At 26.6% G+C, this 12,352-nt stretch overlaps 2 protein-coding genes across 4 annotated transcripts in view; both read right to left on the bottom strand.

The window, feature by feature from the left end:
- The window catches only part of LOC120431108 (trafficking protein particle complex subunit 1), a 370,102-nt gene extending 357,921 nt beyond the window's left edge, over positions 1–12,181 (bottom strand). Inside the window, exon 1 of the mRNA XM_052706616.1 lies at positions 12,176–12,181. The gene's annotated coding sequence lies outside the window, so the exon portion shown is untranslated. The remainder of the gene's footprint in view (positions 1–12,175) is intronic.
- The window catches only part of LOC120413279 (telomerase-binding protein EST1A), a 239,731-nt gene continuing 229,478 nt past the window's right edge, over positions 2,100–12,352 (bottom strand). For all 3 annotated transcript variants that reach the window (XM_052706611.1, XM_052706612.1, XM_052706613.1), the window contains 4 exons: positions 9,969–10,119; positions 9,648–9,879; positions 9,425–9,564; positions 2,100–2,975 (listed from right to left, as the gene is read on the bottom strand). In XM_052706611.1, coding sequence (XP_052562571.1) covers positions 2,830–2,975; positions 9,425–9,564; positions 9,648–9,879; positions 9,969–10,119 — 669 coding nt within the window. In that variant the 3' untranslated portion in view covers positions 2,100–2,829. The remainder of the gene's footprint in view (positions 2,976–9,424; positions 9,565–9,647; positions 9,880–9,968; positions 10,120–12,352) is intronic.

The raw sequence follows: 12,352 nt of genomic DNA, 5'->3' as shown, positions 1-12,352 counted from the left end.
TCGTCCAATTTTCCATAAGTTTGTCTTTGACAACATTTCAATTGGATGTATGGGCTTACAGCCTCTTTGTTATTGATTTTTGTTATTTTAACAACTAATCCGATCATCCCAATAAGATATTCCGATCTTCTCAAAATATCAAAAAATGGCCTTCCCAAGTTATTCACGTTTGCTCGGGTACGCATAAATCAGCAACTGTCTCAGTAACTGCTCGATATTTTTTTTTTGATTGAAAATCAAGCTCAAAAGCATAACTTTTGGTTCTTTGCAAATGTTATTCTTGATTGTGAAATTTTGAAAATACTCTTATTCGAAAGATTGATTGATTTCGCAGCGACCAAGCAACTGTGGCTCTAAATTTATCTTTAAGCTCTTCATAAAACAAAAATAAAGACACGTTATTTGATAATTTCGAACATCGGTAATTCCTGCATTATTTTTTTTAGGTATTATTCAATCATAACTCCTAGAGAATACATTTTAGAAAAGTAAATCTTTTAAATCAACTCGAAAATTTGCATCTTGAGAAGACTTTTTCCGATCGATTTGCTGTCTGCGACAAAGTTGTAGGTTCTGATAAAAGCTATCCAGAAAAAAGTACACGGTAAAGTTCAATTGTTTTTGTTTTATTAATTAGTTTAAAAATATCTCCGGCAAAAAATTATGTTTCAAGAGCTGAGAAAATTTCCTACAATTTTCTTTTTGTTTAATTTATTGGTCGGACTGCTGGTTCCGAGAAACAGGTAAATTGGGACATTTTGTTTTGCTTTTTCCCATTAAAAAAACACATCAAATGTTTACAATCAAGCCTACCATTTCAAAAAGGTCAAAAACACTTATTTGGACGTTTTTGAATGTACGTAATTTGCGAATTAAACTTTTAATAATAAAAAGTGAAATAAATATAGACTTTTTCTGTGTGGCTATTTTTTCTGAAAAGTCCCAATCATAACCTACTATTGAAAAAATAAAATTGCTGAAAATGGTACGTAAATATTCGGAAATCTGTAATTTTTAAAGAAATTTTCTGAACGATTTGGTGTCTTCGGAAAAGCCATTTTAGCCATAGAGAAGTATGGGAAATAAAAAAATATATTTTTTTAGTAGATTCCATGATTGCCCATTCCTGAAAATATTTTAGTAGATCGGATAATTCAAAAAAATGCCTAAGAGACATTGCAGATTGGATCTCTGGTTGCTGTAATACAGCGGATAATAGAAAAAGAAAGAGAAAATTGAAGCTTTTAAAGTTTCATCCAATCAGGCCATAAATTGAATATTCCAGCAACCAGAAGTCCAATTTTTAATGTCTTCCCTTAAATTTCAAAAATTGAATAATACGGATTTTAATTAATTTATTGTTTGTAAAAAAGTTAATTTAAAAATTAGCAAAAAAAAAAATCGTGCGCATATTTCAAAATTCCTTCAAAAGTTACAAATATTCAAATATTTACGTACCATTTTTGTATGAACAGCTGGCTTCTTTGGTCATAGGAAAGGCCCCCACGAAGCTTGAGTCAAAAAAAAAAAAAAAACAAATAAAAATGGTCGACCGATTTCGTAAAGAACTGCTCATTTGTGTTGGAAAGTTGTTTCGTAGGGAAAAAACAATTCTCAGATGAAGCGTTAGGAACGGTATGTCCACGCATCCTTCCTTCCCTGTAAATTCTGTGAAATGTGATCCATACACGAAATCCTCTCCGCTTTAATTTGTGTATGTTACATTAACGGTTGTTCTCGATTGCATTGCAAATATAGACAATATAGACAAGAAAAGTGCTTCCAACGGACTGACTGCGTCTATGCTAGATTGTAGATTAGATTAAATTTATTTTCAAGGCATTTCGGATCAACAAACGAATCAGTTCGCACTTCACATGTTTTTTTTTTTTTTTTTTTGAAAAATATCCTTTTATTAGTTTGTCTTGTTTCATCATCATCATCATCATCATTTGCTAGACGCTTTCGCTCGTCACGAAGTCAGTTTGTAACTTTTTTTTATTTTTAATTTAATATGTTCATCTTTTACATCTTCGACTCTCTCTCTCTCTTTCAGCATTTTAATTTGAAACTTTAATCATCATTTATTTATTCCCTAGCTTTTTCTCTCTCTCTCTCTCTTTCTCTCATTCTCATGCTCTGTCACGCAATTCTTTTCTACTTTTCTTTCTCATTTCGCTAGCACTATTTGTTGTTTGTTTTTGTATTTTTTTTGTTTTGTTGCTGCTACGAGTTAATAACATATTTGCTTAGGAGGAACAAGCACGTTTGAAAACTTAATCTTTTCAGTCAAACTTCGTTCAATCAGTTTAAAATAGGAAATAAAAAAATGTCCAAAAATAAGAACGGATAATAAGGCGAACAAGTCTAAACGATTCGGGGGTGGGGGAGGGCGTTTTCTTTCAAAATTGTTAATAATAAGTATATTTACAGTCTACAACAGTCGAAACAGTGTGTTTGTCTTATACGGAGAGTAAGCATAAATTTAACAATCTTTTGTTTTCTTGTTTTAGGTTTCTTCGTCGCCTTCTGCTAGCTCTTTGCCATTCGATAAGTTATACTTTCTAGCCGAGAGTAAAAAAAACTGTAATTATAATCGCGCTTTATGTAAAATTCGTTAATAGTTTGAGTTTTTAAAAAATATTTAAAAAAAAACCTAAAATAAAAATCGAACAAACGAGATAACTATTTTTCCCTCTCAATTCTTCTTTTTTCCCCACTTTCACACTTTCAATTATTTAAACAACAAAAAAAAATGAGTGAAGAAAAGTGGTCGTCGATGTCGAATTTGTGTGGTAGGATTAATTTTAGTTATTTTCGGGAGCCTAACTAAGAAAGACCGATGAAACCGAGGCCGGCCCACTTGATAAAGTCGGGCAGTTCGCGCACCGGCAGATCGTTCGAGAGGGCCTTCACGCGCAGGTTCCGGTCCGTCGTGAGCAGCACGACGTCGCGCGTGATGTACCGAACTTCACCTATTTGGTTGCAAACAAAAAAAGTAAAGAAAGGGATGCAATTTTTAATTATGTAATTCAAAACCAAATTTATAATTTATTATAATAAATAACTGTGAAACAATATAAAATTTCGAACAAATGTTCAAAACAACGATTGAAAATTCAAACCAAACTGATTTAAATTTCACAGGTATTTTATAAATGTAAATTCGTAAGTTGAAAAATATAGAAAAATAAATAAATCAGATAAAAGTTACATCAATGCCACCAATCGGTTATAAAAAACTAAACTAAGGTGACAAAAAAATACTCTTTTCGAAAGACAAAAATAAAAACAGAAATTAAAAGAACAATAAAAATTAAAAAACTAAAAATATTTTAAAAAGTTAAACAAGCTGTCAACAGAAAAGTTCCGAGAAATTTTCGTTTATTAACATAGAAAGAAAACTTTAAGTAATCTCAGCAAACAGCAGTCAAATCAAATGAGTCCAAGAAAGAAAATTGTAAGAAATAAGAAAATTTTGAAGAAAAAAAAATCCAACTGTAGAAATCATTTTCGATTGCCAATTTTGTGTTGTTGCTTTTATTAGTTCTTTGTTGAAATTTTATTTGACAATATTTTAGTATTTTTAGTTTTTTTTTATTTTTTATAGTTTTTTTGTTTTTAATTTTTTTTGTTTTCTTTTGTGTATTTTCAAAAAAAAATAATGTTTTTTTAGATTCTATTGGATTTTTTGTTACATAATAAAATGTTGTAATGTTTTTTTTAATTAGGCTGGTACAGATTTTATTTAAAGTTTTTGTATTTTTTTTTAAAACACTTTTTCCATGTAAATGTTGAAAGTATGGCTTGTTATTTCAATATTTCTAAAGTTTTTTTGATAAGGCCCAATAAACATATGAAAGACAATAGTTTATTGGTCCTTTCAAAAAACAAAACTCTGGATTTATATAGTTTTTAGTGACTTTTGTGTTTTTTTTCAATTTATTTTTTTTTCAAATTGTTTAACTTTTAAAAGTTTATGAGTTTTATAAGTTTGCTGTAGAAATGATTTTCAATTACATATTTTAGTACATTTTTCAGATTTTATTAGCTTTTGTATTTTTTTGTTTTTTTTTTTAATTTTAACAAGTTTTTAATAATTTTTTGGTAGGTTATTTTTGTTTATTTTCAAGATTCTTATTTGTTTTTGAGTTCATTTTAATTCTTTAATTTATAAAGTTTTGTTTATTTTAAGTTTATTGTTTCTTGTTTTTTTTTGTGTTTTTATTTTAAATTTTTATTAGCTATTTTTTTAGTTTATATAGATTTTACTGAGCTTTCAAAGAAATTTAAATCTATTTTTTTTTTCAATTTTTTTAGTTTTTATGGTTTTTATCAAGCTTTAAAAAGTTTGCAAAGCTTGAAAAAGTTTAAAAAGTTTTATAAGTTGAAAAAGTAATAAGTTTTATAATTTTTAAAAGTTTTATAAGTTTTATAAGTTTTATAAGTTTTATAAGTTTTATAAGTTTTATAAGTTTTATAAGTTTTATAAGTTTTATAAGTTTTATAAGTTTTATAAGTTTTATAAGTTTTATAAGTTTTATAAGTTTTATAAGTTTTATAAGTTTTACAAGTTTTACAAGTTTTATAAGTTTTATAAGTTTTATAAGTTTTATAAGTTTTATAAGTTTTATAAGTTTTATAAGTTTTATAAGTTTAATAAGTTTAATAAGTTTTATAAGTTTTATAAGTTTTATAAGTTTTATAAGTTTTATAAGTTTTATAAGTTTTATAAGTTTTATAAGTTTTATAAGTTTTATAAGTTTTATAAGTTTTATAAGTTTTATAAGTTTTATAAGTTTTATAAGTTTTATAAGTTTTATAAGTTTTATAAGTTTTATAAGTTTTATAAGTTTTATAAGTTTTATAAGTTTTATAAGTTTTATAGGTTTTATAAGTTTTATAAGTTTTATAAGTTTTATAAGTTTTATAAGTTTTATAAGTTTTATAAGTTTTATAAGTTTTATAAGTTTTATAAGTTTTATAAGTTTTATAAGTTTTATAAGTTTAATAAGTTTAATAAGTTTTATAAGTTTTATAAGTTTTATAAGTTTTATAAGTTTTATAAGTTTTATAAGTTTTATAAGTTTTATAAGTTTTATAAGTTTTATAAGTTTTATAAGTTTTATAAGTTTTATAAGTTTTATAAGTTTTATAAGTTTTATAAGTTTTATAAGTGTTATAAGTTTTATAAGTTTTATAAGTTTTAAAAGTTTAATGAGTTTAATAAGTTTTAAAAGTTTAATGAGTTTAATAAGTATAATAAGTTTAATAAGTTTAATAAGTATAATAAGTTTAATAAGTTTAATAAGTTCAATAAGTTTAATAAGTTTAATAAAATTAATAAGTTTAATAAATTAAAAAAAGTTGTATAAGTTTGATAAGCTTTATAAGTTTTATAAGTTTCATAAATTTTATGAGTTTTAAAAGTTTTAAAAGTTTAATAAGTTTAATAAGTTTAATAAGTTTAATGAGTTTAATAAGTTTAATAAGTTTAATAAGTTTAATAAGTTCAATAAGTTTAATAAGTTTAATAAGTTTAATAAGTTTAATAAATTTAATAAGTTTAATAAGTTTAATAAGTTCAATAAGTTTAATAAGTTTAATAAGTTTAATAAGTTTAATAAGTTTAATAAGTTTAATAAGTTTAATAAGTTTAATAAGTTTAATAAGTTTAATAAGTTTAATAAGTTTAATAGGTTTAATAAGTTTAATAAGTTTAATAAGTTTAATAAGTTTACTTAGTTTAATAAGTTTAATAAGTTTAAAGAGTTTAATAAGTTTAAAAAGTTTAATAAATTAAAATAAGTTGTATAAGTTTTATTAGCTTTATAAGTTTTATATGTTTTATAAATTTTATAAGTTTTAAAAGTTTAATAAGTTTAATAAGTTTTATAAGTTTAATTAGTTAAATAAGTTCAATAAGTTTAATAAGTTGAATAAGTTTAATAAGTTTAATAGGTTTAATAAGTTTAATATGTTTAATAAGTTTATTAAGTTTAATAAGTTTAATAAGTTTAATAAGTTCAATAAGTTTAATAAGTTCAATAAGTTTAATAAGATCAATAAGTTCAATAAGTTTAATAAGTTTAATAAGTTTAATAAGTTTAATAAGTTCAATAAGTTTAATAAGTTTAATAAGTTTAATAAGTTTAATAAGTTTAATAAGTTGAATAAGTTCAATAAGTTTCATAAGTTCAATAAGTTTAATAAGTTTAATAAGTTTAATAAGTTGGATAAGTTTAATAAGTTTAATAGGTTTAATAAGTTTAATATGTTTAATAAGTTCAATAAGTTAAATAAGTTCAATAAGTTTAATAAGTTTAATAAGTTTAATAAGTTTAATAAGTTTAATAAGTTTAATAAGTTTAATAAGTTTAATAAGTTTAATAAGTTTAATATGTTTAATAAGTTTATTAAGTTTAATAAGTTTAATAAGTTCAATAAGTTTAATAAGTTGAATAAGTTTAATAAGTTTAATAGGTTTAATATGTTTAATAAGTTTATTAAGTTTAATAAGTTTAATAAGTTTAATAAGTTCAATAAGTTTAATAAGTTCAATAAGTTTAATAAGTTCAATAAGTTCAATAAGTTTAATAAGTTTAATAAGTTTAATAAGTTTAATAAGTTCAATAAGTTTAATAAGTTTAATAAGTTTAATAAGTTTAATAAGTTTAATAAGTTTAATAAGTTCAATAAGTTTCATAAGTTCAATAAGTTTAATAAGTTTAATAAGTTCAATAAGTTTAATAAGTTTAATAAGTTTAATAAGTTAAATAAGTTTAATAAATTTAATAAGTTTAATAAGTTTAATAAGTTTAATAAGTTTAATAAGTTTAATAAGTTTAATAAGTTTAATAAGTTTAATAAGTTTAATAAGTTTAATAAGTTTAATAAGTTTAATAAGTTTAATAAGTTTAATAAGTTTAATAAGTTTAATAAGTTTAATAAGTTTAATAAGTTTAATAAGTTTAATAAGTTTAATAAGTTTAATAAGTTTAATAAGTTTAATAAGTTTAATAAGTTTAATAAGTTTAATAAGTATAATAAGTTTAATAAGTTAAATAAGTTTAATAAGTTGGATAAGTTTAATAAGTTTAATAAGTTTAATAAGTTTAATAAGTTTAATATGTTTTATAAGTTTAATAAGTTTAATAAGTTTAATAAGTTTAATTGGTTTAATAAGTTCAATAAGTTTCATAAGTTCAATAAGTTTAATAAGTTTAATAAGTTCAATAAGTTTAATAAGTTTAATAAGTTTAATAAGTTAAATAAGTTTAATAAATTTAATAAGTTTAATAAGTTTAATAAGTTTATCAAGTTTAATAGGTTTAATAAGTTTAATAAGTTTAATAAGTTTAATAAGTTTAATAAGTTTAATAAGTTTAATAAGTTTAATAAGTTTAATAAGTTTAATAAGTTTAATAAGTTTAATAAGTTTAAAAAGTTTAATAAGTTTAATAAGTATAATGAGTTTAATAAGTTTAATAAGTTTAATAAGTTAAATAAGTTTAATAAGTTGGATAAGTTTAATAAGTTTAATAAGTTTAATAAGTTTAATATGTTTTATAAGTTTAATAAGTTTAATAAGTTTAATAAGTTTAATTGGTTTAATAAGTTAAATAAGTTAAATAAGTTTAATAAATTTTATAAGTTTAATAAATTTAATAAGTTTAATAAGTTTAATAAGTTTAATAAGTTAAACAAGTTTAATAAGTTTAATTAGTTCAATAAGTTTAATAAGTTTAAAAAGTTAAATAAGTTAAATAAGTTTAATAAATTTAATAAGTTTAATAAGTTTAATAAGTAAAATAAATTTAATAAGTTTGATAAGTTTAATAAGTTTAATACATTTTATAATTTTTTAAAGTTTAAAATGTGTTATAAGTTTTATAAGTTTTATAAGAAGCATGAGTTTTATATGTTTTATAAGTTTTGGATGTTTTAAAAGTGTTATAAGTTTAATAAGTTTTGTTAGTTTTATAAGTTTTTTTAAGTTTCGTAAATAAAATAAGTCTTTAAGAGTATAAGTCAATAAGTTTTGTAAACTTTATAAGTTTTATAAGTTTTATAATTTTTATATGTCTTTCGCGTTTTTTTTCGGTTTTTTGTATTTATTTGTTTTTTTTTTTAGTTTCTTTGAGTTTTTCTAATAGATATTTCAAAATTGTTATTTTAATTCCTGTTTTGTTAAGATCATATATTTTTTTTTTTGATTTTGATTTTTTTTAATTTTTTAAAGTATTTTTTTGTTGCTGAGTTTCTTTTGGGTTTTCTTTTATTTAGTTTTTTTAAAAAGATTTTTCAGTTTTTTAAGTTTGTAAGCTTTGTTTTTTTAGGTTTTAAATTTTTTGAACTTTTAGTTTTTAATTTTTTTAGTTCTTATAGTTTTTGAAAACTTCTTTTTTGTCATTTTAGCCGATTTAGTTTTTTCAGTTTTATTTGAGTATTCTTTAGTTTTTATTTGAGTTTTATTTTAGTTCTTTTTGAGATTTTAAGGGTTGTTTTGTAAGTTTTTTAGGTTTTTAAGTTTTTGTTAAACTGTTTTAGGCCGCTGCAAATAATTTTAAAATTTTATATCACCCGCCCTCGAGCCGAAAAAAAATGGAGCGAAAGAAAATCCACAGAACTTAATCATTTCAGTGGAAATAAAAGTGTAATCATTGGAAATAATTGCAAATCAACTGAGCAGATATAAAATGCATCACTTGTTTGATTCAAAAGTTGCCATGGGCTTGTAATATCAACTTTTCTATTTTATTTTATTCCCGTTTAAAAAATATTTGTAGCGGCCTTAGTTTATAAAGTGTTTTTTCGATTTTTGTTTTTTACAGCTTCAAGTATTTTAACTATTTTAGGTGTCTTAGGTATTTTAGGTATTTTGGGTATTTTAGGTATTTTAGGTATTTTAGGTATTTTAGATATTTTAGGTATTTTAGGTATTTTAGATATTTTAGGTATTTTAGGTATTTTAGGTATTTTAGGTATTTTAAGTATTTTAGGTATTTTAGGGATTTTAGGTATTTTAGGTATTTTAGGTATTTTAGGTATTTTAGGTATTTTAGGTATTTTAGGTATTTTAGGTATTTTAGGTATTTTAGGTATTTTAGGTATTTTAGGTATTTTAGGTATTTCAGGCAATTGAAGTATTTTAGTTATATAACCCAGGTTATTTTAGGTATTTTAGGAATTTTGGTTATTTCAGGTATTTTAGTTTTTAAGGTATATTAAGTATTTTAGGTTTTTTTTAATTTCAGCTATTTTAGGGATTTTTTGGTATTTAAGGTATTTTAGTAATTTTAGAAATTTTAGGTATTTTAGCTAATTTAGTTTTTAGTTTTTAGTACCAAGCTGTCAAATTAATTTCTAAAGTAGTATGAAAAATGATCTTTTATCTGAAAATGCAAGTGAAAATCAAACTCACCCCTCTTCTCCTCGGTGCTGTTCCGGATCAGGTTTAAGGCAGTTTCCAGAATCTTATCGTCGTTGGACTTTTGCTCGCCGACGTCCTCCAGGAAGGTGCACGTGGTCGGCTTCAGGATCGAGCCCTTGGTCGTAACGCACCTGGGTTTGAAGAAAATTGAATTTCGTCCAATTTCAAATTGTATGTTTTTTTCAACAAAAAAAAAAAATCAAATTCAACTCACATCAGCGCGGGATGCTTCTGTTTGATAAAGTGCAGCGCCTGCTTCGAAGCTTCCGCCACTTTTTCGGCGTGCTGCGGATCGAACCGACGGTCGACGGATATCCTCGACGAGGACGGTGCCGGGGCGGGGGTCGGTTGCACCGAGATGCCGGCCGCCAGCTTGGACGCAATGATGCCTGAGGCGTTCACCGCAGGTTTGATGCCCTTGGCGAGGCCCTCCAGCTCGTTGATTACTAGGGAGGGAGGGAGAGAAATTTGACAATTTACAAATTTAAAAAAAAAAACATCAAAATAATGAGAAAATGAAAAAAAGCAAACTTACCAACGATGGGAACCATCAGCTGGTAGAGCGGATGCGCCTTGGCGATGCTCTCAATGTCCCGGAGGTAGTCCACGAAGCAGTTGGTGTCCGGAACCAGAAACCGGGGCCGGACCTCGATGTTGAGCGCGATCGTGCTCTGGGAGAGGATGTCCTGAAAGAAGAAGGAATGAAAATGGAATTTTAGAAAAACATTTTTTTTAATTCGGATTTTTTTCCGTGTCAAGTTCATTTGAGGTTTTTTTTTTTAATTTGGAAAAACATTTCTTTCCGTGTTTAGTTTTTTTTCAATTTTTATATTCTGATAAGCGATTTTATCAAGTTTTTCATCTGTATGCTTTTCATAGTTCAAAAAATAGGTGAATTTAACTTAAATGGTCGTAACCTTTTACAGTGTTGCCAGATATTCAATAATTAAAAAAAATGAGAAAATTAATAAATAAAAAGAAAAATAACACCTAATGAAATTTTGTTGAAAAACAAAAATAAGTAGTAAGAAACATAAAAGTTTCCCCACGGGAAATTCCCAACCCCAAACCGGATTGTCGTCATCGGTCGTGGGTCAAAGTCGCGCGAAATTGGCCCAATTTCAAATTCACCAACTTTGCCGGCGGCGTGCGCAATTTGCTCGACAATTTCCGTTAATCTGTGCTAATGAAGCCGTTTTTCGAAAAAAAAAGAAGCCGCAACTAGGGGTTGTTGGTTTTACTAGAAGTGCTTCTCTCTTCTTTTTTTTCGAAATTGAGAAGATAGGATAGAGAGAGGAAGGCAAACAGTTTGACCTAATCGAAGCCCTCGATTGGAGAACTGATTTTTTTCTTATTTGCAGATTGATCGTTTTGTGCGTTTTTTTTTTCGTTTGTTTTTATCGTGTGAACGTCGTGACGGATTAACCTTCGATGGTTCAGTTGTTTTGCAATTTTGACGCAAATAAGTTTAATTTTTTGATTTTTACTAGATCTCAAAACCCAAAAGCAAGGGTTAAATTTGACAATTCAACTTAATGTCATCAATCGCAAAAAATAAAATCTGGAACAAAACGTGCCTTCTTCCTTTGCTAACTGCGTTGAGCTGAGTTGACGTGAGACCACGTGTGTGTGTGAGCCTTAAGCGCTGGACTCTTTTTTTCCCATGTCATAACACGATTATTGCCCGATTTACTGGAGCCACTCGGTGCATTTGCAATGAGTCAGTCAGAAGAAAGCAACGCAAAGAAAGAGAAGAAAATGATAGTTTGCTTAGTGCGAAAAAGTGCCTCAACTGCAACTTTATTTGACCGCGAAGTTGTGCGATTCGTCACGATTTGCCGCACTCTCTCCTGGGGTAGAATCACATAAAGTCGCACAAACGTACATACTAGGGTGTTTCATCCAAACAAAAAAGTTCTCAGAATCAGGCAAACCGAGGTTCCCCTAGTAGAGGATACCCATAGGGACTCTCATGCCAAATATCAGCCCATTTGGTTGAGAATTGGCCTGTCCCCAGCGGTTCAAAGTTTACATGTAAATTACTATTGGATGTTTATGCTTTTCGTTCAATCGTTCCTACAGGTCTGGGGACAACATGGATTCACTCGGAATAAAGACAGGTGTGTAGGGGATGGTCCAAGGAACAAATTCCAGCAGGAATTAGGGTTGTCCATTCTGTCCCCAAGGTGCGCATTGGATCGACGTCCGGTGTCTCCAGAATCAACGATTCACCCTTCAAATGTACGCATTGTCCTTAGTATGCTATGACGGCTAGCTGAAAATTACGACGCTCCATGTCAGACGGTGAACACGTGGGGAAGCATCGATTGCATTATTATTACAAAATCATCATGTTACGTTATTTGGAATAGTTCCAATTGCTACAGGAACATCAAAAATTATAATTTTATTACTTTAAAATATGTTTCTGAGCCAAAACTTGAGTGGATGCTCTGCCACGTGTTCACCGTCTGACATGGAGCGTCGTAATTTTCAGCTAGCCGTCATAGCATACTAAGGACAATGCGTACATTTGAAGGGTGAATCGTTGATTCTGGAGACACCGGACGTCGATCCAATGCGCACCTTGGGGACAGAATGGACAACCCTAATTCCTGCTGGAATTTGTTCCTTGGACCATCCCCTACACACCTGTCTTTATTCCGAGTGAATCCATGTTGTCCCCAGACCTGTAGGAACGATTGAACGAAAAGCATAAAAATCCCATAGTAATTTACATGTAAACTTTGAACCGCTGGGGACAGGCCAATTCTCAACCAAATGGGCTGATATTTGGCATGAGAGTCCCTATGGGTATCCTCTACTAGGGGAACCTCGGTTTGCCTGATTCTGAGAACTTTTTTGTTAGGATGAAACACCCTAGTACATACACATACGCAATGGAAGCAGAAGAAGAAG

This window comes from Culex pipiens, chromosome 1 (assembly GCF_016801865.2).
Source record: "Culex pipiens pallens isolate TS chromosome 1, TS_CPP_V2, whole genome shotgun sequence".
NCBI lineage: Eukaryota > Metazoa > Arthropoda > Insecta > Diptera > Culicidae > Culex > Culex pipiens.
Note: the sequence above shows the minus strand (reverse complement) of the source record. Positions and strands in the feature narration are given on the sequence as shown.